This window comes from Nicotiana sylvestris, chromosome 7, assembly GCF_000393655.2.
Source record: "Nicotiana sylvestris chromosome 7, ASM39365v2, whole genome shotgun sequence".
NCBI classification, from domain to species: Eukaryota; Viridiplantae; Streptophyta; class Magnoliopsida; order Solanales; family Solanaceae; genus Nicotiana; species Nicotiana sylvestris.
The window spans coordinates 121236790-121260574 of record NC_091063.1 but is presented as its reverse complement, the minus strand read 5'-3'; the positions used below and the strand labels follow the sequence as shown (position 1 = coordinate 121260574).

At 41.6% G+C, this 23785-nt stretch overlaps 1 protein-coding gene across 1 annotated transcript; it reads left to right on the top strand.

Moving 5' to 3' along the window:
• Positions 1-11542: 11542 nt before the first annotated feature.
• On the top strand, positions 11543-11965 carry LOC138873701 (uncharacterized). The gene has a single exon (XM_070152177.1). It carries the CDS (start codon positions 11543-11545, stop codon positions 11963-11965), a length of 423 nt encoding a protein of 140 aa, XP_070008278.1.
• Positions 11966-23785: the final 11820 nt, after the last annotated feature.

The following is a 23785-nucleotide window of genomic DNA, read 5'->3' as shown; positions in this document are numbered from 1 at the left end:
CCTAAAATCCTCCCTCTTATAGGAATAGTAGTCCTAAATTCCTCAGGGACTAATAGGAATGTGACGGGTAATAGCATGCAATAGAGGTCGAGACCAATCCGCGCTTTAATACCTTAACGGGGTGGGAAGGGTATATATGGATATGATGACCAGTGCGCTAATACCACGTGTATCCCCTCTTCTGAGGTGTGTCATACCGGGTATCACATTGATGTGATCCATATTATAAATAAACCTAGGACCCCCTTTCTTTTACATTCTCAAGTATTTGTAGAATTGTAACTCCTTTTTTTCAAAATTCGCCTTTTAATTGTTTTCAAACTATTATGTGTTCAAACTCAAATCCCCTACTATTTGAGCATATACTTGTCTATCTGTTAATTGTACAAAATTCACAAAACTGTCTGACCAGGAACCACACTAGTGGATCCTGAGGGGTGCCGAACACCTTCCCCTTGGGATAATTTCATGCCCTTACCCTATCTCTGGTTATCAAGCAAACTTAGAAATGATCCCTATAGGTGTCCTAATGCACCTTAAACCATTGTGCGGCGACTCTTCAAATGCAAAACTCAGTTCCTAAAAGGAATGATTGTCCTATACCCAAAATGTCATAAACCCGATTTTTCGATGTGAAAAGGGAAAAAGGGGGGCGCGACATTTGGAACAATTGTTGCATCTCGCTTTGCACCTAGGGAAGCCTTAGGTAATGACTTAAATAAAACTGGAATTACCTTTGTTTAATTATCAACTGTCAAAATCAGTAGACAAACCTGATTCGGACTTCTTTTCTGAGTCATGTAATAAATCTGGTTCTGATGTTACCACTTAAACACCCTGCTTAGGATTTTGAATTTAGACCTTAACTGTGTATAAGTCATGCTATCTATGTGTATTATTTGTGGAGGTAACTGAGCCTTCTTCTTGTTTTTTGTGTTTTCCCTCTTTTAAATGCAGTCCTACTTGTTTTGTATCTCGCCTTAGTATTTTACCTTTAAACCTGAGGGTCTACCTAGAACCTCCTTATAGGATAGGAGTCCTAAATTCCTCCGGGACTGATAGGAAGGGACGAGTAACAGCATGCTATAAGAGTCGAGACCAATCTTCGCTTAATTACTTTTACGGGGCGGGAAAGGGTAGATATGGATATGATGACCGGTGTGGTAATACCACGTGCATCCCCTCTTTTGAGGAGTGTCATACCGGGTATTGCATTGATGTGATCCATATTACAAGCAAACCTAGGACACCCCCTTCACATTCATAAGCATGCTTAGATTGTAACTCTTTTCAAAACCTTGCTTTCATTAATTGCTTTAAAACACTTGTGTATTTAAATCCCCTGTTATTTGAGCCCTACTTGTTAATTGCGCATATTCACAAAAATTATCTGGCCGGGAACCACACTAGTGGATCCTGAGGGGTGCCTAACACCTTCCCCTTAGGATAATTTCAAGCCCTTACCCTATCTCTGGTTATCAAACGTAGTTGTAGATAAACCCTGTATATATTGCCTTATATCAAACGTAGTTGTAGAAATTACCTTGCTTTCATTAATCACTTTAAAACACTTGTGTATTTAAATCCCCTATTATGTGAGCCCTACTTGTTAGTTGCGCAAATTCACAAAAATTATCTGGCCGGGAACCACACTAGTGGATCCTGAGGGGTGCCTAACACCTTCCCCTTAGGATAGTTTCAAGTCATTACCCTATCTCTGGTTATCAAACGTAGTTGTAGATAAACCCTGTATATATAACCCTGTAGATAACACATTCCCCTTACATATATATTGCCTTATGTAATATATATTGCCTTATATATATGTATGTATGTATGTATATATATAAGTAAGATTAAAAACTCTTCTAATATAATACACAAAATGAGGGTTAGAAGGAAAACTATATGGTAAGCACATAACAGTAACCATTTTTGTCAATTCTTCACGATCTTTATTTGGATCATAATATAAAATGTCATCGGTAACAGTGTTAATTCCCGGTTGAACTAGATTTGAACCTCTACTAGGGTTAACCATACTATCTACACTTGTCCCCTCTTGCGCAACTTTCATTTGTAAAAATCTAGCTTTATCTCTAGGGTGTTTCAATATGTGTCTAGTCAAACTGTCTGTACCGCTACGGTCTCCAGTAAATTTATGAACTAGTTGAGACCCACAAGTGTTACACTTAGCCTTATTTTTTTCTCTTAGTTGAGTAAAAAAATGCCAAACAAGAGATGTTTCGGGCCATTTAGAAGGTTGTCTATTAAAAGTAGAGGTTACTACAGGAGGGTCAGGCGGGGCATCAGTTAGGTTATTAACAGAACTAGTAGGTGTATCATCTAAATCCGGTTGCATTTCATCTAAATCATCATTTTCCTCATCATTTTCAAAGATAGTTTCATTAGGATAAAGAGCATTCATAACTTCTTCATTTAATTGTTAACCCGGTGAAACATCATGGCAAAATTGACTATCGGAAAATTAAAAACAAGGGTTATCACTATCAAGAATAATAGGTGGAGGAGGACGGGTAACAGGTCTGGGTCGGGGAGCCGGGGAAGAGTAGTAGCTTAGCTACTAGATTCACCAATTTTAGATTTTCCCTTACCCTTACCACCAAAAATATTTTTCAAAGAAAATGCCATATTATAATTGTACTAAATAAAACTAACAAAACTATAATATTAAAAATTAAGAGTTGGAACGAGTTTACCGAATTGACGAACAACTTCTTGAAAATTGAATATCGTTGGAGACTTGAATACTTCAATTCACCAACTTCACAATTTTTCACGAAATTGCAATAATAAAGTAAGAAATTATAGAAGAAAATTAGAGAGAGATTGATGAATTTGTGAGTAAAAATGAAAGAATGGGGGGGGGGGTATTTATAGTTGAGAATTGGGAAAAACTGTAATTATAAAAAGTTTGAGGTTAAAGCAAATTGGGGGCCAAATGGCTATTTTTTAAAGTGGCCAACGGATAAACTTTGAAGGCCAACAGCTAGATTTTAAAAATCTGACCGTTGGTCTTTTTTTTAAAAAAACATATTTAAAAGAAATTAGCCGTTGGAGCCCGTTAGGCCCGGATGAACCGACCCAGGCCCGCCTGTCGGTCCCGGACTCATGGGCTAATTGTCTTGAACCGGCCCACCACGGGCTTTTGCACCACTAGAGCCCAGGCCTGGTTGAACCGGCCCGTTTGGCCCGTTAGGCCCGCGGTCCTGGGCCGGTCCCGAGCCAGGCCCGGGCCACAATACAGCCTTAGCCCTAACGCACCTTAAAAATTGTTAGGTGGCGACTCTTCAAAAACGCAATACCCAATTCCCCAAAGGAAATGAGTCATTACACCCCATGAATGTCGAAACCCAGACTCCTCTCCGCGGAAGGGAAAAAGGGGGCCCGACATCATGGCGACTCTACTGGAGATATTTAGGCTTTTACCATTTCATACCGTTTTTGTGAATTTGTGCCCCTCCCTATGTGCAATTAGTTGTTTAATTTTTTTAAGCATTCAATTTCTTCTTCAAAAGCAAAACTGACATATCTTTCTTGTTTCCTTCCTTTACTGTTGCTTTAAATTAAGAAACTATTGTATTTATCGCTTTCTTAACGTGCAAATACATGTCAACATGCTTTTAATTATTGCATAATCATGCTCAACATCATACTCTACTCGTGCCAAACAAATACTATAGCAACGCTTGATGAGTGGTTGTGCTCTTCCTATATCATTACCCCCTAAATTCGGAAAAGCATATTTGCGGTAAAACTAGTCGATCAGCGGTGCAGTCGACTGTTCCATGGCTTCCCCATTGAGTTTTCCGCTCAAGGGTACTAGTCTAAAACCCCATAGAAACCTTACTCTGTTTAAATTATGCATGCATCATGGTCAAACCTAGTCGGGTCAGTTATGTTGTCCACATAATGATCCTTTAAGATAGCCCTGTCCAAAGGTCCACTGGGTTTTCCTAAACCCAAACGGACGTCATCACGTTCTGTGCATTTATTTGGAGAACTAAATGCTTCATGCTAATTGTTGATATTAAATAGTCGAGTCTGGTGGGGGTAAGGGCCTAACCTTGTTTGTCTTGCAGAAATATGAGGCACAAAGTCCCCAGATTCGGCATGGTCACCAACATCACCCATGATTGCTAAGCTGGTGGAGAGATTTACATTCTAGTAACCAAACCCTCGTCAGAAAATATCTGGGTAATCTACCATCCCTCTTGAAGGTTCAGCCTAACAACATGATCATAGAAGCTGCTACATTATTTTGGGATTGTGAAAGGGCCGTGTTCCGCTTTGGGGACATTGAGATGATACCTTTTCTAGAAGAGATAGGAGGACTAGCCGGTCTGGTGTGGGAAAACTCCGGGTTTGTTAATGCTTGAGAACCGCAAAGGTAGGGGTTTCTTTAAAATGATGGGTTTGAAGAAGAATGCAGAATTGGTATGCCTGAAGGAATCATACATCCCTTTTGACTACCTGTATGAAAGGTATGGTCACAACAAATCATACCGTATCTACCCTGACGAGTTTGCCATCACGTCCTTGAAACATATCCACCGTAGGGTTTTCGTCTTCATGTTTTGCTCCCTGGGTCTGATTGTGTTTCCGATGAAGAAAGGGAGAATCCATACTAGGCTGGCTATGGTAACCAAAAACCTAATTGAGAGGATTGGTGGGCAGACATTCAACATTGTACCTATGATCATTGCAGACATGTAATGAGGCTTAGAGAAGTGTCAACGAGGAGCAAAATATTTCGAATGATGCAATCTACTACTTCAGCTTTGGCTCATGGAACATCTCCAAAAAGGTGAATACCGACAAGAAATTCAACGGCGGGAATGTGATGACCGCATCTCTTTCCACCATCCAAAGCGAATGAATTACATCCCCGACATGTTTGCTCAGCCTGAGAATGTCAAAGGATGAGTTGAGCTCTTTGATAATCTGACTGAAGTACAGGTTCAATGGATGTTCGAGTGGTTTCCGACAGAAGAGTTCATCGCCCGATCTAGAGATGCACCTTTCCTGATACTGATTGGTCTAAGAGGAACATACCCTTATGTCCCTCTTCGAGTTATGAGGCAAGCAGGTAGGAAGCAAGTCATACCTAGGGTCAACAAGATGAGCCATTTCTGAGCTGACTTCCAAAATGATGACAGTCCCTACAAGTGCCAATCCCAACATATGTGGCACTGCAAGATTGTAATGGGGAAAGACACCATCGAGCCAGACAGATATCATGCTGTTTGTACTCCTTTCTATTCTGGTTGGTTGGAAGACAATCATAATGGTCTGGGCCATCCAGGGTTCGTTTGAGGTCACAGAATTATAGATGAAAAGGCCGAGGCGCAAGTCAAGTACAACTAGCTACGCAAAAGGATCCGTGAATGCGAGAGCGAACACCAAGAGATACAATAGTCTAACCAGAAGTTGATTGAGCAATGGAAGTACATGGCTATCAGTACCAACAAAAGGCTAGGATGCTTGGAGCGAGGCATAGTAGAACTGGAAAGAAAATTTCTCAAAAGGGTTGAAGATTGTCAAGAGGCTGAAGAGACCGAAGGCAGACATCTAGCGAGAGCGTACCTGTTGCTGGGACTTCACGAGTTGGGGAAGCTGTTCGACGGAGCCAGGGATGCCGAGTTTGGGGAGGGTCCTTCTGGGACCAAGTAGATAGGAGTTTATCTTTTTCGCTTTATCAATGTAATAAGGCCAATGGCCATTAGTGACTTTTATTTCTTTCCTATTTAGTGTCGTTTTGGGATTCGTCAATTTTTATCAATAAAATGAGACATTTAGCATTAAAAGTTCTCCAAATCAATTTGTTGCTAGGCCTACCTCGAGCACAAAGAGGTTCCCAAATTAGGACACGCTTTACATTCCCGCACTATGTGTTTAAATATTACAATACTTTTTTATAATCCTCAATGACTCGATTACCTTTTGTTTTATTTTTGTTTTTTATTATTCCTCTCCCCAAAGGTTAGTTCGTGCACTCTGGCTTCATTATCTTATTTCACAAGATCCAAGGCCCCTCCACCCATTCCTCCTCTTAGTCCTATCAAAGGCAAGAACAAAGGCAAAATGAAAGATTTAAGCAACATCAGGAAGGAGAACATGGCCGAACGGGTAGAGGCCACTGATAGCTAGGTTATTCAGGTTACAATCAAGAATGTGTCACAGCTTGAACAGAATCTGTTGAAATTCCAGGAAGAGCTCGATCAGGTTCAGAATCTGGCAAACTTGTCATTTTCCCTCAGCACCCCAGATGTCAACTTCCCCAATACTCAAAACCCTACACCTCCTCAAAATATCCCAAAACAATAGAATCATCCCGCTTCTCACCATCACATTGCTCCACCAAAGAATCAATGTAACACCTACCATACCCCAAACAACACTTCACTACTCATCCTAGAACCTCAAAACTCCACAAACGACCATTTCCACACCCATACACCAGGCCACCATAACACTCCTATCTACGTGGAGACCATGCCACACTCGACCCAACCTATCTCATGCACACCCGAGTCTGATAAAAAGGATCTGCTTATCAGGAACTTGGCCGAGGAACTTAAGAAACTAACCAGCTGGATTCAGGGCGTTGAGGGAAGCAAAGGAATCGAGGGGTTGAACTATGAGGATCTTTACATACAGCTTAATGTCGAACTGCCCGAGGGATACAAACCTCCTAAGTTTGAAATGTTTGATGGTACGGGTGATCCAAGGGTCCATCTGATGACATATTGTGACAAGTTGGTTGGAGTAGGGAAGGATGAAAGAATCCGCATGAAGCTGTTCATGAGGAGTTTGAAATGAGATGCATTATCTTGGTATATCAGCCAAGATCCCAAGAAGTGGTCAAGCTGGGTAGGCATGGCATCTGACTTTATAGATAGATTTGGGTTTAATACATAGAACGCACCAGACGTGTTCTATATATAGAATTTGAAGAAGAATCCCACGGAGACATTTCACGAGTATGCTACTCGTTGGAGGTCTGAAACTACTAAGGTCCGACCTGCCTTAGAAGAGGAGCAAATGAACAAATTCTTCGCTCGGGCTCATGACCCACAGTACTATGAGCGGCTGATGATGATTGAGAACCACAAGTTCTCTGACATTATCAAATTAGGTGAGAGGATTGAAGAAGGTATCAAAAGTGGTATGGCTACAAACATCGAGGCCTTGCAAGCTACAAATAAAGGCCTTACAGTCAGGTGGTGTGTCCAAGAAAAGGGACGTAGGGGCCATGATGGTTGCACAGAGGACCAAGTCTCCCCTTAAATACCCAACTTACCCAACACCTCCACTCACATACCAGCCAACCCCAAATTACCAAGCACCCTCACCTTCATACCAAGCTCCGCCACCAACTTATCAGTCATCTCTACCTCCTACATATCAACCTACTTCACCCAGATACTCCCAACCCGCTGATGTTTACCAAACTTATAATGCTCAACCCTCCTACTATCAATCACCCCCTACACGCCAAAATTTCCTTAGACCCCGACCTAATTTTGTTCACAGACCTCCAAAACAATATATAGCCATTGCTGAACCCATTGATCAGCTGTATGAGAGACTCAAAGCTGCTAGTTATGTCACCCTCATCCCTGCTGCAACCCCTGAGAATCCTTCCCAATGGGTTAACCCAAACAAATCCTGTACATACCACTTCGGCATGAAAGGGCACACCATCGATGAATATCGTTCCTTGAAATACAAGATCCAGTCTATGATTGACAACAAGATCATTGTGGCAAAAGAACCTGCTCCAAATATCCGTAACAACCCTCTATCAGACCATAAGGGCAGAGGTATCCACATGATTGAAATAGAAAATGACTGGGATATCGACGGATCAATCGGGTTGATCGCAGAAGGTGATGACACAAAGAAGCCAACAATTACTCTCAATCCAATCATAGTACAGATCCATCCATCTGAGGACGCTGAGGTGAATATGTCTGTACCACTTGAGTTTGAAGCAACACCATCCGCAAAGATACCAACACCAATTGAGGTTGAATTCGTGTCGCCGACAGATGCACCCGTACCATTTGAGGTTATAGTCTTGCCACCCAAGGCACATGTTCCGTTCGGAGTAAGGATAGCCACACCGATCCCAGTGGCGATGTCAACCATGACATCATTCTATACAAATGTTGTACCATAGGACTACACAGTCGAGGCAAGAAGGAAGGGCAAGGTTAAAATTGAAGAAACTGCCGCAACACAGGGTATGACGAGAACTGGTAGGGTTTATACCCCTAAGCATCTAGCTGAATCAAGCAAGCATGCCTCCAATCAGCCACCCCTCATTGAGACAGGTCTGGATGACCTTTGGAGGAAAATACAGGCCAAGGAATATTCGGTCGTCGACTAGTTAAACAAGATGCTAAAATATCCATTCTCTCTTTGCTGCAAAATTCTGAGGCGCACAAGAACACTTTGTTAAAGGTGTTGAATGAGGCATACGTACCAAAGTAACATCACTAGCGGGGAAGTGGCTAATATGGTAGGACAAGTTTTGGAAATCCATAAGATCACCTTTCATGAGGATGAGCTGCCACCTGAAGGGCTGGGGCACAACAAGGCACTGCACATCACCGTGAAATGCAAAGATTATTTCATCACCAGAATTTTGATTGATAGAGGTTCCAGTCTTAACATTTGTCCGATGGAAACACTCAAGAAGTTGGGTAAACAACTGCATGAGATAAAGGATGGAGCAATCAATGTGAAAGCCTTCGACGGTTCTCAGAGGTCCACCATTGGTGAGATTAGTCTGTGCTTGCAGATGGGACCGACCTGGTTCGAGGTCGATTTCCAAGTAATAGATGTACCAGCATCTTACAACCTGCTGTTGGGATGACTATGGATTCATGCTGCTGGGGCCGTAGCATCAACGTTGCATCAGGAAGTAAAGTTCGAATGGAATCACCAGGAAGTGATCATTCACGGAGATGGTAGCAACCCTATATATAGTCGGCAGACCATTCCGGCGATCGAGGGAAGAACGAAGCTGGGTGGAAAAACTTACCACCATATTTAATGGGTCAATGCTATCAATAAAGACAAATGGTGGGATAGCAAAATCGAGAGTATACTAAGTTGGAGTGGGTACGAACCTGGCAAAGGGCTCGGCAAAAACCTCCAAGGATCTATGCCCATAAAACTCAAGAAGCATGGCACTACCTTCGGTCTGGGATATAATTACACCTGGGAAGAATTCAATAACTGGTCGCCACCATGGCACGGTCCGTACTACCCACTAGAGCAGCCAATACCACATCTGAAGCAGACTTTCCAATAGGCTGACATCATTTATGGGTCGGATGAAGAAGAAGCACTTGCGGCAATAAAGAACTTGTTTCTAGAGGACAATGATATGGACTGTTGTGTTATTATCGAGGAGGAGGGGGAGGAAGGCCCTTACATATAGGCTATGAGCAGAGGGGCATATCTCAATTTTGGACCATCAGGACAACCAAAGCCCGACGAGCCTCGGGGTAGCAAGGCTAAAACAAGCATTATTCACTGTTTTGTTTACTAAATGATTTTCTTTTCGCAATTTCAATTTCCTCAATAAGATCATCAATGTGCAAACTAGTTATTCAATTTATCAAAAGCATTTTGACTTTTCTTATGAATTAACACTTACTGCTATCGTTTTCTCTCATTACTTTACTTATATAGCATTATTATTACTTGTCTTGATGAACCAACGACTGTGACATGAAATGAGACAACACAACAAACGGACATCGATTCAGAGGAAGATAACATACCTGACGAGATTTGAGAACTTTGAGAATAGACCTAAGTCCAACCTGGACGAGACCAAAATTGTCAACCTGGGGGATACAACAAACGTCAAGGAAACACGAATTAGCATTCACCTATCGCCATCAGAGAAGAAAGAATACACAGAATTTCTAAAGGAGTATGACGACATATTCGCCTGATCGTATGATGACATGACTAGTCTAAGTACGTCCATCATGGCTCACAAACTGCTAACCGATCCAACGTGTCCACCGGTAAAGCAAGAGCTCAGAAAGTTCAATCTTTATATGAGTTTGAAAATCAAGGAAGAAGTAAACAAGCATATCAAAGCTAAGGTTCTCAGGGTAGTAGAATACCCGACATGGTTAGCCAACATTGTGCCAGTGCCAAAGAAGGATGGGAAGGTCAGAGTCTGCGTCGACTACTGTGATCTCAACCGGGCCAATCCGAAAGACGACTTTCCTTTGCCAAATATGCACATCCTAATTGACAATTGTGCTAAGTATGAGCCACAGTCATTCGTGGATTGCTTCGCTGGTTATCATCAGATCTGGATGGATGAGGAAGATGCTGAGAAAATGGCTTTCATTATGCCATGGGGAGTGTATTGTTACAAGATGATGTCATTCGGCTTGAAGAATGCAGGGGCCACCTACATGAGGGCCATGACTACCATTTTCCATGATATGATACACAAGGAGATAAAGGTATATGTAGATGATGTTATCATCAAATCCAAGAAGGTCACTGACCACATGGAAGATCTGAGGAAGTTCTTCAATAGACTGCGGAGATACAACCTGAAACTAAACCCCGCAAAGTGCGTATTTAGTGTTCCTGCTGGGAAATTGTTTGGCTTTATTGTAATCTGCCGAGGAATAGAGCTGGATCCATCAAAAGTCAAAGCCATTCAAGAACTACCACCGCCAAAGAACAAGAATGTGATGAGTTTCTTAGGAAGGCCTAACTATATTAGCCGGTTCATAGCACAGTCTACAGTTATCTATGAACCAATCTTTAAGATGTTGAAGAAGGATGCCACTACCAAATGGACCGATGACTGCCAGAAGGCCTTTGACAGAATCACGGAGTACCTGTCAACACCACCAGTTTTAGTCACGCCCGAGCTAGGTAGACCCTTATTACTCTACCTTGCAGTGTTAGATGGAGCTTTCGGTTGCGTTCTAGGGTAGCATGATGAAACGGGGAGGAAGGAGCAGGCCATTTATTATCTCAGTAAGAAGTTCACCCCGTACGAGGCCCGGTATTCTCTATTGGAATTCACTTGTTATGCTTTAACTTGGGTAGCTCAGAAGCTGAGACATTACTTTTACGCATATACTACATATCTCATATCGAGGATGGATCCTTTGAAGTACATATTTCAGAAGCCCATGCCCACTGGCAAGCTAGCCTAGTGGCAAATCCTGTTGAGTGAGTTCGACATTATTTACGTAACTCAGAAAGCGGTCAGGGGACATGCACTGGTAGACCTCCTTGCTAAAAACCCCGTGGATGGAGAATACGAACCCCTAAAAACATATTTTCTTGATGAAGAGGTATCATTCATAGGAGAAGACATTGCGGAATCCTATGACGGTTGGAGAATGTTCTTCGATGGAGCAACAAACTTCAAAGGATTGGCATAGGAGTAGTCCTAATATCAGAAACTGGTCAGCATTATCCGGTGTCTACAAAACTCAGATTCCCCTGCACAAACAATATGGCTGAGTATGAAGCCTGCATCCTAGGACTCAAAATGGTCATTGACATGAATGTTCAAGAGCTGCTAGTGATTAGAGATTCAGACATACTTATACACCAGTTACGAGAGGAATGGGAAACCAAGAACTACAAGATACTCCCGTATCTACATCATGTACAGGAATTGAGGAAGAGGTTCATGAAAACGGAATTCCAGCATGTTCCCAGAATCCAGAATGAGTTCGTCGATGCATTGGCTACCCTTTCATCTATGATACAACATCCAGACAAAAATTTTATCGATCCCATTTCGGTGAGAATCCATAATCATCCAGCTTACTGTGCCCATGTTGAAGAAGAAGCAGACAGAAAGCCTTGGTTTCACGATATCAAGGAAAATTTAGCAAAAGGAGAGTACCCGAAGTTTGCTAATCCTACTTAGAAACGCACACTTCAGAGATTGTCCAACAACTTATTTCACAGCGGAGGAATCTTGTATAGGAGGACTCCCAATTTAGGACTACTAAGATGTGTCGACGCAAAGGAAGCATCCAGGCTACTAGAGGAAATTCATGTTGGGACCTGCAGTCTACATATGGACGGTTTTGTCTTATCAAAGAAGATACTCCGGGCTGGTTACTTTTGGATGACTATAGAAACAGACTGCATCCAATACGTTCGGAAATGCCATTGCTATCAAATTTATGCAGACATGATAAAGGTACCTGCAAGCGAGCTTAACACAACAAGCTCATCGTGGTCGTTCGCCGCTTAGGGAATGGACGTTATTGGACCAATCGAACATGCCGCTTCCAATGGACATAGGTTTATCCCGGTAGCCATAGACTATTTCACCAAGTGGGTCGAAGCAACATCTTACAAAGCAGTAACTAAGAAAGTCACGCAGACTTCGTCCGCGATCGCATTGTTTATTGATTTAGGATTCCAAAGTCAATCATTACTGACAATGGTTCGACCTTAACAACGACTTGATGAAATCTATGTGTGAAACTTTCAAAATCAGACACAAGAATTCCACAGCCTACAGGCCTCAAATAAATGGAGCTGTAGAGGCCTCCAACAAGAATATCAAGAAGATATTGAGGAAAATGATAGAGAAGCATAAGCAGTGGCACGAGAAGTTATCATTTGCTCTACTAGGGTATCGCACTACAGTCCGCACATCAATCGGGGCAACCCCTATATGCTGGTTTACGGTACAGAGGCTATCATTCCCGTTGAGGTAGAAATTCCTTCCCTAAGGATCATACAAGAAGCTGAGCTCGACGACGCAGAGTGGGTAAAAATTCTCTATGAGCAACTAGCCCTCATAGAAGAAAAGAGAATGAATGCAGTCTGCCATGGTCAACTTTACTAGAACAGAATGTCCAAAGCCTTCAACAAGAGAGTTAAGCCAAGACAGTTCACATCGGGGCAGCTGGTGTTAAAGAAATTTTTTCCGCATCATGATGAAGCCAAAGGAAAGTTCTTTCCCAACTGGCAGGGTCCATAAATGGTTCACTGGGTTTTGACAGGAGGATCCCTCGTACTTGCAGAAATGGACAGAGAAGTCTGGCCAAAGCCGATTAATTCAGATGCAGTCAAGCGTTACTATATGTAATCTTTATGCTTTCCTCATATGATGTAAATTGAACTACGCCTGATCTGATTTTCGTTTAAGAGGGGATACGTAGGCAGCCCTATGAGTTCGGACACAATTCAATAAAAATTTCATTTCCCCTCACAATTGGAAACTGGGGCAGAATTTTGAGGAGGACCCTCAAAAAATTCCAAAGTAACTTCAGTCGATCGCCGCACGAGCAACAATCAAAAATGTTAACCCATCAAACTGGGGCAGAATTTTGTGGAGGACCCTCAAAATTTCGTAGCAAAAGAGGTTGCAATGTCCCGAACCACGTCACAGTCGTCAGTTCATCTAAAAGTTGTTTTTAATTATACACTTATGTCATACTTTTACAAAATCATGCATGTTTATTATTGAAACTGCTTTGTTTAGCAACGCTACCCCAATGATACAGACGGTATCACCAGATCAAAGCCGAACGAGTCAAGCAAAGCTAGAAGGGATACGAACTAACCTTCTCCTTTGCAAAACTCAGGATTTTTCTTTGGATGCAGGCACTAGGATTGCGAAATCATTAAACATACTGTACGCCCATGGAACAAACATTCTTCAAGAATACGACTCTCAGAACTGTTGCATTTGCCAACATTCGCTATCCGCACACACCAGTGATGTTCTGTATGTTCCCAATAATCACAACGCCTCAATTTGCTTTCAGCTAAGAAAACTCTATTGTCATTTGTCATCTTATTTCTTACATAAGGTTACCATTCTGCCTTCCGAGACTAAACGTTGTATCCACCTGCATCTGCATTGCATAAGGCTACTATTCTCCCTTCCAATTTGCATAAGGCTACTATTCTGCCTTCCAATCTTGCATAAGGCTACCATTCTGCCTTCCAAGACTAAATACTATCTCCATCTACATCTTTATTGCATAAGGCTACCATTCTGTCTTCTGAGACTAAGCGTCGTCTCCATATGCATTCTTGCATAAGGCTACTATTCTGCCTTTCAATTTGCATAAGGCTACCATTCTGCCTTCCGAGACTAAACGTTGTCTCCATCCGCATTTCTGCATAAGGCTACCATTCTGCCTTCTGAGGTTAAGCCCTACCCCCATCTGCATCTATGTTGCATAAGGCTACCATTCTGCCTTTCGAGGTTAAGCTCTACCTCCACCTGCATTCGTATCTTTGCATAAGGCTACTTTTCTGCCTTTCGAGGCTAAGCTCGGCCTCAAATTTTCTTCAAAACTAAGCACTATCCCAAGCACTATTCATCTCACTTCTCTTACGGGCTAAGCTCTACCCTTCAATTCGCAAAGCTAAGCTCTGTCTTGTCTGCATCATACTACTGCATCTTTCATGGGCTGAAATATCACCAACTCATCCAAAGGCGTCATTGTTCGTAGGCACCATCTTCATAGCCCGAGAACACCGTGTCATGGCCTGAGGATCCCTTTCAATCTTTTGCATATCATTATTCAGAGGCGTCATGGTTCGGAGGCACCATCCTCATAGCCCGAGAACATCATCTCATGGTCTGTGAATCCTTTATCATATGTTTCATTGCCCAGGACATCATGGTCTAAGGACGCCATCCTCATCGTCCGAAGACAACCTTCATGGTTCGAAGGGAATTTGCATCATGTTTAAATTTATGCATAATATATGCTTGTATTGCTTATTTGCAGGTAAACCGGCAAGCAACGACTACCTCCCAGTAGGAGCGATCCCGCTCCAGTGCCCGCAGCCATATCAAACCTAACCATTCCCGTAAATTGTTCACTCACCCAGCCCTAGATGTCCCGTCCGTTCTTGAAATCGCCTCATCGGTATAATCCGCCGTTGGATCCTAAACTACATACGACCTGATTCCTATAAAACCAGGGATATATAGGTAGCTCAGAAGCTAGGGTGCGGCCTAACGCTTCAAACCATTTCGCTTGGTCAAAATTGGCCATAATTTCTTTACTCGAAAACTCTTTCATCCTTCCCAGGTAAAGAGGGACAGTTGTTGATACCCAATTCTTCCCTATATATTTTTAATATGCAAAATAATTTTGAAATAGCATATATAAGCATGTCCAAGGGTTTTATTATTTTTTCATAATTTTTAAAGGTTTTTTTAATTGATTTATTTCCCCCTTTTATCCATAAAATCCCAATAATTATTTTCTAAAATTATTATTTTGGTAATTCATCTATTGAATTTTTATAGTTATACCAAAAATATGGCTAAAGTAATTTTTACATATTTTTACAATTTCATTTAGTATTTTTAAAGGTAAATTGCACATAATTGCAATATTAGCCCTTTTAAGGTTTAATTAGGCTTTATATTCATGAAATTTGATCCTGTATTTTTAAATTGTTAATTATGTATTATAAATCATTTCAGCCTTTTTAAATTAATTTTCAGAAACTATTTACTATTTTTATAAATTAAAAGGAAAAAGTGGCTATTTAACTTGTAAGCCAAATTTGGCTTTCAAATCTAGCCCAAATCAAACACCCAATTCCCTGGCCCAATTCCAATTTTAACCGACCCACACCCAATTTTAACCCAAGCCCAAATCGGATCCCTACCTACCCCATTCAATCTAGATCGTTGATCATTCAAATCAACGGTCCTCGTTCCACCTGCCATAATTAAACCCAAACGACCCCCTAACCTAACTCATTTTCCACCAACCCACCGCCCTTGAATCCCCTTCCTCTCCAATTCTTTCTGCAACCTCATTCAAATCATAGCCCCTGCCACCCAAACCAACTCTAATCCCCTTCGATTCTCACCTAATCCATGGACTCCCATGGCTGTTTGAGACGTTTACTCGTCTCCTATGTCTCTTGGTTGCCTGTTTTCGTGATTTCATGGAAAGATCTCGAAGAGATCTAGTTCAGACCTTGCTCAACTTCTATCCATGGTCTTTTTTCGACCATCCATGGTTGTTCAAGTCAGATCCATGACTTTTCCAGCTAGATCGGTAACTTTTCAAAGTTTTTCTCACTTTTTCTCCGTTCTCTGAAACCCTAGCTTTAAAGCGTTTCGATTTTCTTTCAGATCTATCTTAGATCTGTGCATGTTATAAACCTATTGGTATTTTCTCCAAAGTTTTTCTGATTTCTTTCAAAATGACTCTTCGTCTTTAATGATTAGGGTTTCTTAACCTCTTTTAAAAGACTTCTCCTCTGATTTTTTAGTGTTGTCTTATGATTTTACTACTTTTAAACGGTTTGTGTATGTTTTCTTCTACCTAGTTCATCGTGTTGAGAACCCTAAGTATCTTTGGTTTTATCCGGGTTTCCGGAACTGTCTTTGTTTGTTTTGTATGTATGCTTGTTTTGATTGAGTTCTTCGTGTTTAGATCCTTTTCTTTGTTGATTGATTCTAAGTTCTTGCCGTTTTTAACACAACTTTGTTAAAACCCTAATGTCTTAAAGGTTTTCCTCACTTATTACTGAGAGTTTTTTTTAAAAAGATCTCTTTTACCTGTTACTATGTGATAGACTGGTTTCTTCGTTTTGGTTCTATGTGTGAGCCATGACTACTTGACTCTGTTGATTACCATGATTCTAGTAGTCCTTAACCTATTCATGTCACTTTTGTATGTTTATGTTCATCTAGTTTACTCCTTTTTGTCAATATGTTTGACCCTGCATGTCTGATACGCCTGTTCAAATTTTTCTATTTATATGCCGAAGTGCAGAATCATAACCCCTTCTTGATTGATCTTGATTTCCTTAAGTTACGGTTTGATTGCAAGGTTTTCTTATAAACCCTAATTTTACTCGTTTGTTTAAGTTGATTGATTCCCTTCCTTTATTTGTTGTGATGTTTCACCCCTGCTGAATCCTTTTCCCAAATTAAGTATATTATTTACCTAGACTCAATTATATACTCTATACTATTACTATCATTTATATGGTAAAAAATCAATCTTTCTCAAATTAATTTTTCATCCCTTAATTATTCCTGTCAGTATCCGTTTGAGCAGTAATTCCTTGATTAAAGGGAAGTAATTGTATTAATGGGATTCTGATTGTGATTATTTCCATATTTGTGTTAAACCTTTACTTGTTACCTTATTTTCTACTCATTTTTAAAGCTATAAATACTCTACCCTCTCTTCTTCAAGCACACGAACAATTGAGTTCAGAACACACACTTACTCAAACTCTCTCTTTCTCTACTACTACTTGTGCTACTACTTTGTCTAGCCGGCTGAAAGCCAAGGCTAGATTCTCTGATTGCTTTACCTTTTTCTGTACTTTGCTTCTTCAACTGGTATGTTCTTAGTTTAAATACTGAAACTTAACTCTATGTGTTCCCTTGTTTGTCAACCCTTGTCTCTTTCTGCACTAACTTAATGGCTCATGCTATTAAATAGTACTTCTTGTTTACTGTTATACTCAGCATGCTTAAAATTTTGCCCCCCTTTGTTCAAATGTAATTAGCATATTTACTTGTTCCTATTTGTGTCCTTCAACTAGCATGTCTTATAATGCACATGATTCATGACTAATTATGTGTTTCTAATTTGGGTCCTCTATGTCCTCAACCCCTACTTCCCTGTTTGTAATTGCTGAAGTTGTACTACCCTCCGAACTTATTCTGTATGTGTTGATTGTTGCTCCTATTCCCTGTCCCTTTCAAAACTGTTTTCCCTAAGCAACTCTTCTGTTGTTATTGCAAATTTATTTCAAACCAATCATTTTCAAAAATGTTTTCCAACTCAACTCTCTTAAATCTATGTCAAGCACTCTCACATGCACTCTTAGATCATTAGGTTCTGCCTCTCTTGTGTGAGCCTTGCTTTAGGACCCTTGAGCTCCCTCTGAACCTGGACACATAAGAGTTGGCCCTTCCACACTGCACTTACTCTTGGTTATGCAATTTGGGTGTGAGTACTACCCGGGACCCCTTGAGGTCCTTAGGGAACTCTGACACACCCAGATATGAGAAAGGCTTTGGAACAATATTGGCATTTGAGGTGGTTTATTATATAACTCAGAGAGTAAGTCAAAATTAGGCTTCCTGTAGTTGTAACTTCTTACTTTTCATTTCTTATGTAATTCTATCATGGTTTGTAATAATTTGTAAACAAGTATTGGGGTGTCTAGTGAAAAGGGATGGGGAAATATGCATGCTATAGTTGCTAAAGGGTAGAAAGCATGTTATTAGGTTTATATTCTTAATTGTGCAATAGAAACCATGTTTAGGATTCATACATGCATTCGAAAACCATGTTCCTAGGACCTATGTTTCTTGCTTCAGCACTTCATTCATTACTCCATGCTTTATGTATATCACTTAGAAATCATTCTCCTAGGGCAATAACAACACTGGTATAAAAAGCTATTATTTCAAAAATTCTGCAACTCTTGTGTACACTTAGAAATCATGCCTTAGGGATTCTATTTTTAACAACCTTGCAATTTGCATGTGCATATTAGATACCATGTTCTAGGATCCTGTTTGTACATTTGTTTTAAAAAAAATGCTTAGTTAACTACTGATTCATAAAAGGGGTAGTAAAGTAATAATTTTCACATTGTGATATTTTCTGAATAAAATTGGCAACAATCTCTACAACTAGAACATTATGTTTTAGGTAATAAAAATAATCTCCAAAATGTCTTAATGACTTGGAACAACTATTGCATCTCGCTTTGCGCCTAGGCAAGCCTTAGGCAATGACTTAAATAAAACTAGAATTGCCTTTGTTTAATTATCAACTGTCAAAATTAGTAGGCAAACCTAATTCGGACTTCTTTTCTGAGTCTTGTAATAAATCTGGTTCTGATGTTACCACTTAAACACCCTGCTTAGGATTTTGAATTCAGACCTTAACTATGTATAAGTCATGCTGTCTATGTGCATTATTTGTGGAGGTAACTGAGCCTTCTGCTTGTTTTCTATGTTTTCCCTCTTTTAAATGCAGTCCTACTTGTTTTGTATGTCGCATTAGTATTTTACCTTTAAACCTGAGGGTCTTCCTAGAACCTCCTTATAGGATAAGAGTCCTAAATTCTTCTGGGGCTGATAGGAAGGGACGGGTAATAGCATGCAATAAGAGTCGAGACCAATTGTCGCTTAATTACCTTTACGGGGCGGGAAAGGGTAGATATGGATATGATGACCGATGCGCTAATACCATGTGTAGCCCTCTTTTGAGGAGTATCATACCGGGTATTGCATTTATGTGATTCATATTACAAGCAAACCTAGGACACCCCCTTCACATTCATAAGCATGCTTAGATTGTAACTCTTTTCAAAACCTTGCTTTCATTAATCTCTTTAAAGCACTTGTGTATTTAAATCCCTTGTTATTTGAGCCCTACTTGTTAATTGCGCAAATTCACAAAAACTGTCTGGTCGGGAACCACACTAGTGGATCCTGAGGGGTGCCTAACACCTTCCCTTTAGGATAATTTCAAGCCCTTACCCTATCTCTGGTTATCAAATGTAGTTGTAGATAAACCCTGTAGGTGCCCTCACACACCTTAAAAATCGTTATGTGGCGACTCTTCAAAAATGCAATACCCAATTCCCAAAAGGAAATGAGTTATTACACCCCATGAATGTCAAAGGGGGCGCGACATTGAGGAGACCGTGGAGGAGGGTTTGGATGCAGTCCCCGAGCCAACCATTGAACAAGATACAAGTTGTGCCAATGAGCACTTGGTTGGTGCATTCGGAGGATCTTGCTCTAAGGCCCTTCGAGGGCGAGAAGCCCCGATAGAGGTTGATGCCATAGGCGATCTTCAACCAGGCCCGTCGTTTACCCCAGGGCAAATACGGGATGCCGAGAACAGGGAGACTCCTGATGTGGGGGCATCCCAGGGAGAGGATGATGGATTTGGAGATCATTTTGCCTGTGTTGAAGAGGATGCTGATCTCGATGCCCTAGTTGTTCTTAAGGAGGCTGTGAAACTCCAAAAATAGGTGATTTTTTACATAACCTTTGTGCCTTGAGTTTTGATCTTTGTTTTTCTAACTTCTTTCCTTCGTGCTATAGGTCACGATGTTGTATGAACATGCCTTCTCCAAGTTACGAGCTGAACTCACTCATTGTGAGGAGGAGTTCGAGAAGCTCGCTTCGGAGTCAAATGAGCTAAAACTCTAGACGTCCGAAGAGAGGAGGAACTGAACAGCCTTCGAGCGAGCTCGGAGAAAGTGCTCCAAGAGCGGGCCAATTTTATCGAGCAGGTAGTTCGGTATTCATGAGCTTGCCTTTTTTCATAACTTGGTGTTTATTACCTTGACTCGGCATTTGCAGATTGAGCGAAAGGATTCCCTAGCAGGGCAGCTTCGGGAAGAGATTGCGGCCAAAGATGTCAAGATCCTTGAGCTGAAGCGGTACAAGGATAGCATGGCCTCGAAAAGGGATACTCTCTGAGAGGAGATGGCCTCGACTCAGAGTCTTCTTCAAGGTGCTAAATAGGAGGCTCACAAATTCAAGGCGTTTCATGCTGAGTCAGCTGCCGCATTATCCATGGCCAAGTCTGAAGTCGATGCACTCACATTCTCATATCGGGAAGATGCTGCTACAGCGAATACTCGAGCCAGGGAGATATCTGAAGAGGCCGAGCTCAAACTGGCTCATGCCCTTGCATATGCTCGATTAGAAGCTCGGAGGCAGGCCTTTGAGGAAGTGCATGCCATGGGCTTCGATCTCTCTGCCGAGATCGAAGAAGCGAAAGCCGTAGAAGAGGAGTCGGCATCTCCAACTACTTCAGATGAGGGCTCTGCAAGTAGCTTGGGGAGTAGCGAAGATGAAGACTAGGCCACCTTCGTTGTTTTTACTTCTTTTTTTGTATGTGGACTCCATATGGGAGTTTTGTAAATGCACCTTTGTAAATATATTTATGGAATGCGAAGGATTTTCTTGTTTAATGTCTTCAAAGTTTTGCCTTTTAGTGTTCATGCCAAAGTCAAGCTTCGAACTTGAATTTAACTCCTTCGAGCTCGGTCTTGGAGTAACAGAGACCCTTGAGATTGGGTTGTTCTAGTTTCAATTGCATACCTTCCCTAGGTCGGGTTGGTAAAGGATCAATTTGACTCCTCGATCCCACGAACACTGTGTGGTGATGCCATTCCTGTGACATGACCGTGAAGTGACCGAAATGGCCCCATTGGTACATTTTCCCAAAAAGTCATAATTGCTTTGTTAGAGCTGATTGGCTATCAAAGTTAATGAATAGTCATCGCTCTTTTTATATATACTTGATTTCCTTTCATTGAGAGCTTTGCCGCTTTGTGCAACTACCTTTCTTTATAGAGTTCCCTTTTTTGTGCTAGTTCTAGTGTCGTATCAGATTAAAGCTTTCGCCTGAGTTTTCATCTTCCCTTTCTTGTTTTGAAGTAATCATGGCTACCATGCCCAAATCCGCTCAACAGAAAGAGGAAAGTCCCACCTCTGCTTCCCGCCAGGCCGGTGGTACACTGTCGGCATTTGGCGGGCTAACGTCGAACTATTTTGTCTCGATGAAAGACTTTACGGTAGAGAAACCTCTTGACATTCCGAGCCATCGAGAACATGCATCGAGGTTCATGCGATCAATAGAAGAGAGACACATCAAGGCTGTGAGGAGAAACTGTGGATGGGGAGAAAAGGTGAGGCTACTGATACCCTCCCGGGAAGAAGATATTATGGCCGACGTAGAGGGGTTTATGAACGTGTACACGTACCCTTTTACATTGGGTCCTCTCGACTGACTCATGCTCGAATTCTGTCGAAGATATCGAGTTACTTTGGCTTAGATCCATCCGTCTTTCTGGCAGATCGTGTTGATGATGAGAGTTTTTGTTGAAAAAGCCAAGCTCAAGTTCACTCTTAGCCACCTCATCAGATTGTATCGACCTTTGCATCATCGAGGTCTAATTACACTACGACGCCGATCCACTAATCCCTCTATTGCCAGTGATGATGAGGATAGGGATCAAGGGTAGATGAGTCGGTTTGTTCGAGTGAGGACTGTTGATATTATTTTTGCGGAGTTTCTGTCAATTCCCGAGAAATGGAATTTCAAGCGTAAGTGATATACTGTACTCTATTATTTTTTTTCTCAGTGGAGCCAGACTCCGTAAGGACGTTTTCTTTCCTTTTTCGCAGCAATCCCGTGAATGCCAAATGAGGCCCTCGATCTTGCAGACTGGGCCCGCAAAACTGGCGGCCTCTTCGACTTATTACGAGCACAAGTGGCAAGATTTGTCGAATGGCAAATGGGATGCTAAGCACCATGGTATGTGCTATGTATTCCTTCTCTCGAGGAGTACTTTCCTTTACGTACACTAATTTCTTTGTTGCAGGCATCAATGAGTTTTATGAGGTGAGACCATCCCCTTTCGAGGAGGAGGAAGGACCTTTGACTTCTGAGATAAGAAAGGATAATAAAAGAAAAAGATCCTTGAAGGATGAGGATTCCCATAGCAAAGCAGGACCCTCCCGGGGGTGCGAGAAGGACGTTGCCGCTGACAAAGATCCTTTATTACATGATTTGGCAGCTGGTTCTCGGACATCGGGAAGTACTCCGAGGAAAATGGGCTTCGATGTATCTCCACCTAATCAGAGTGCCTCGGGTTTCTCTATCGGAGCCGATGAGACCGAGCCGGTAGATGTGAAATCGACCTTCGAGGAATCTCAGCGACTCTATTCTATGGTGAGTTTTGAAGTCATTATAACTTTTTAACTTCATACTTTCCTCTTTTTAACTGAACCTTCTTTCTCATAGGCCTTCGATAAGATCAAGTCTGAGCTACTTCGCTATGAGGCTAAGTTGAATAAAGCCTTGAATGGGGAGAAATCTCTTAGGCTTCTTTGTGATAAGAAGACAAGAGAGCTGATACATCTTCGATCAGAGTTGAATCGAAGTCATGATTATGAAGGCAACCCAAAGAAATAGGTAACCTCTATTTTGAGGGAATACAGACTTCTTATCCCATCTTCGGAAACTAACGTTTCGGTATCGCAGTTGCAGAGAAAGACAGAGATGCTAGAACGCCTTCGGGGTGAAGTCAACCAGGTTAATTCTGAATGCAACAAATTGAAGGCACAGATAGATGCTCATATTGCGGCCAAAAGGAACGCTTTGGCTAAGGCCTCCGCCCTCGAGATACAACTTCGTAATGCTCTAGAAAGCAACTTGGTCCAGATGAGGAGGATTTTTAAGCTTGAAACAGATCTTTTGAAGATGAAGGCCGAAGTTGTGGATGCTCGAGCCAAAGCCGAAGAGGTCCGAGCAAAGGCCGATAAGAAAGTGGCCATCTATCTGAAAGATGCTGCTAAAGCTCGTACAAAGTTGAGGGGGGCTTCTGATTGAGAGAGGAGAAGCAATGAATACGTCTGATGCAGATCCAAAGGGAAACTCTTGAGGAGATTCATGGTAAGGGCTTCTATCTCTCGGAGGAGATAGAGTAGGCCAAGGAGGATGAGTTCAATGCCAAGTTCCTCGTTTCCGATGCTGAAGAAAACGAGGAGGAGGCCAGTAAGGGAGCTGGTCCCGAGGGATCCGATGGAGACATAGTCCCCGAGGGGGGAAAGGCTAAGTTCTTGAGGGTAGACTAGGTTTTTCTTTCTTGTTCTTTGTATAGGGTTCCCTGTGGGAGTGTTGTAAATGTATCTTTGTACCATTATTTATAATAAAAAAGGAACCCTTTGGTTTTCCCT

Bases quoted from the DNA above. Each gene is read 5' to 3' on its own strand.
- LOC138873701 (XM_070152177.1), top strand. From the start codon at position 11,543: ATGGCTGAGTATGAAGCCTGCATCCTAGGACTCAAAATGGTCATTGAC.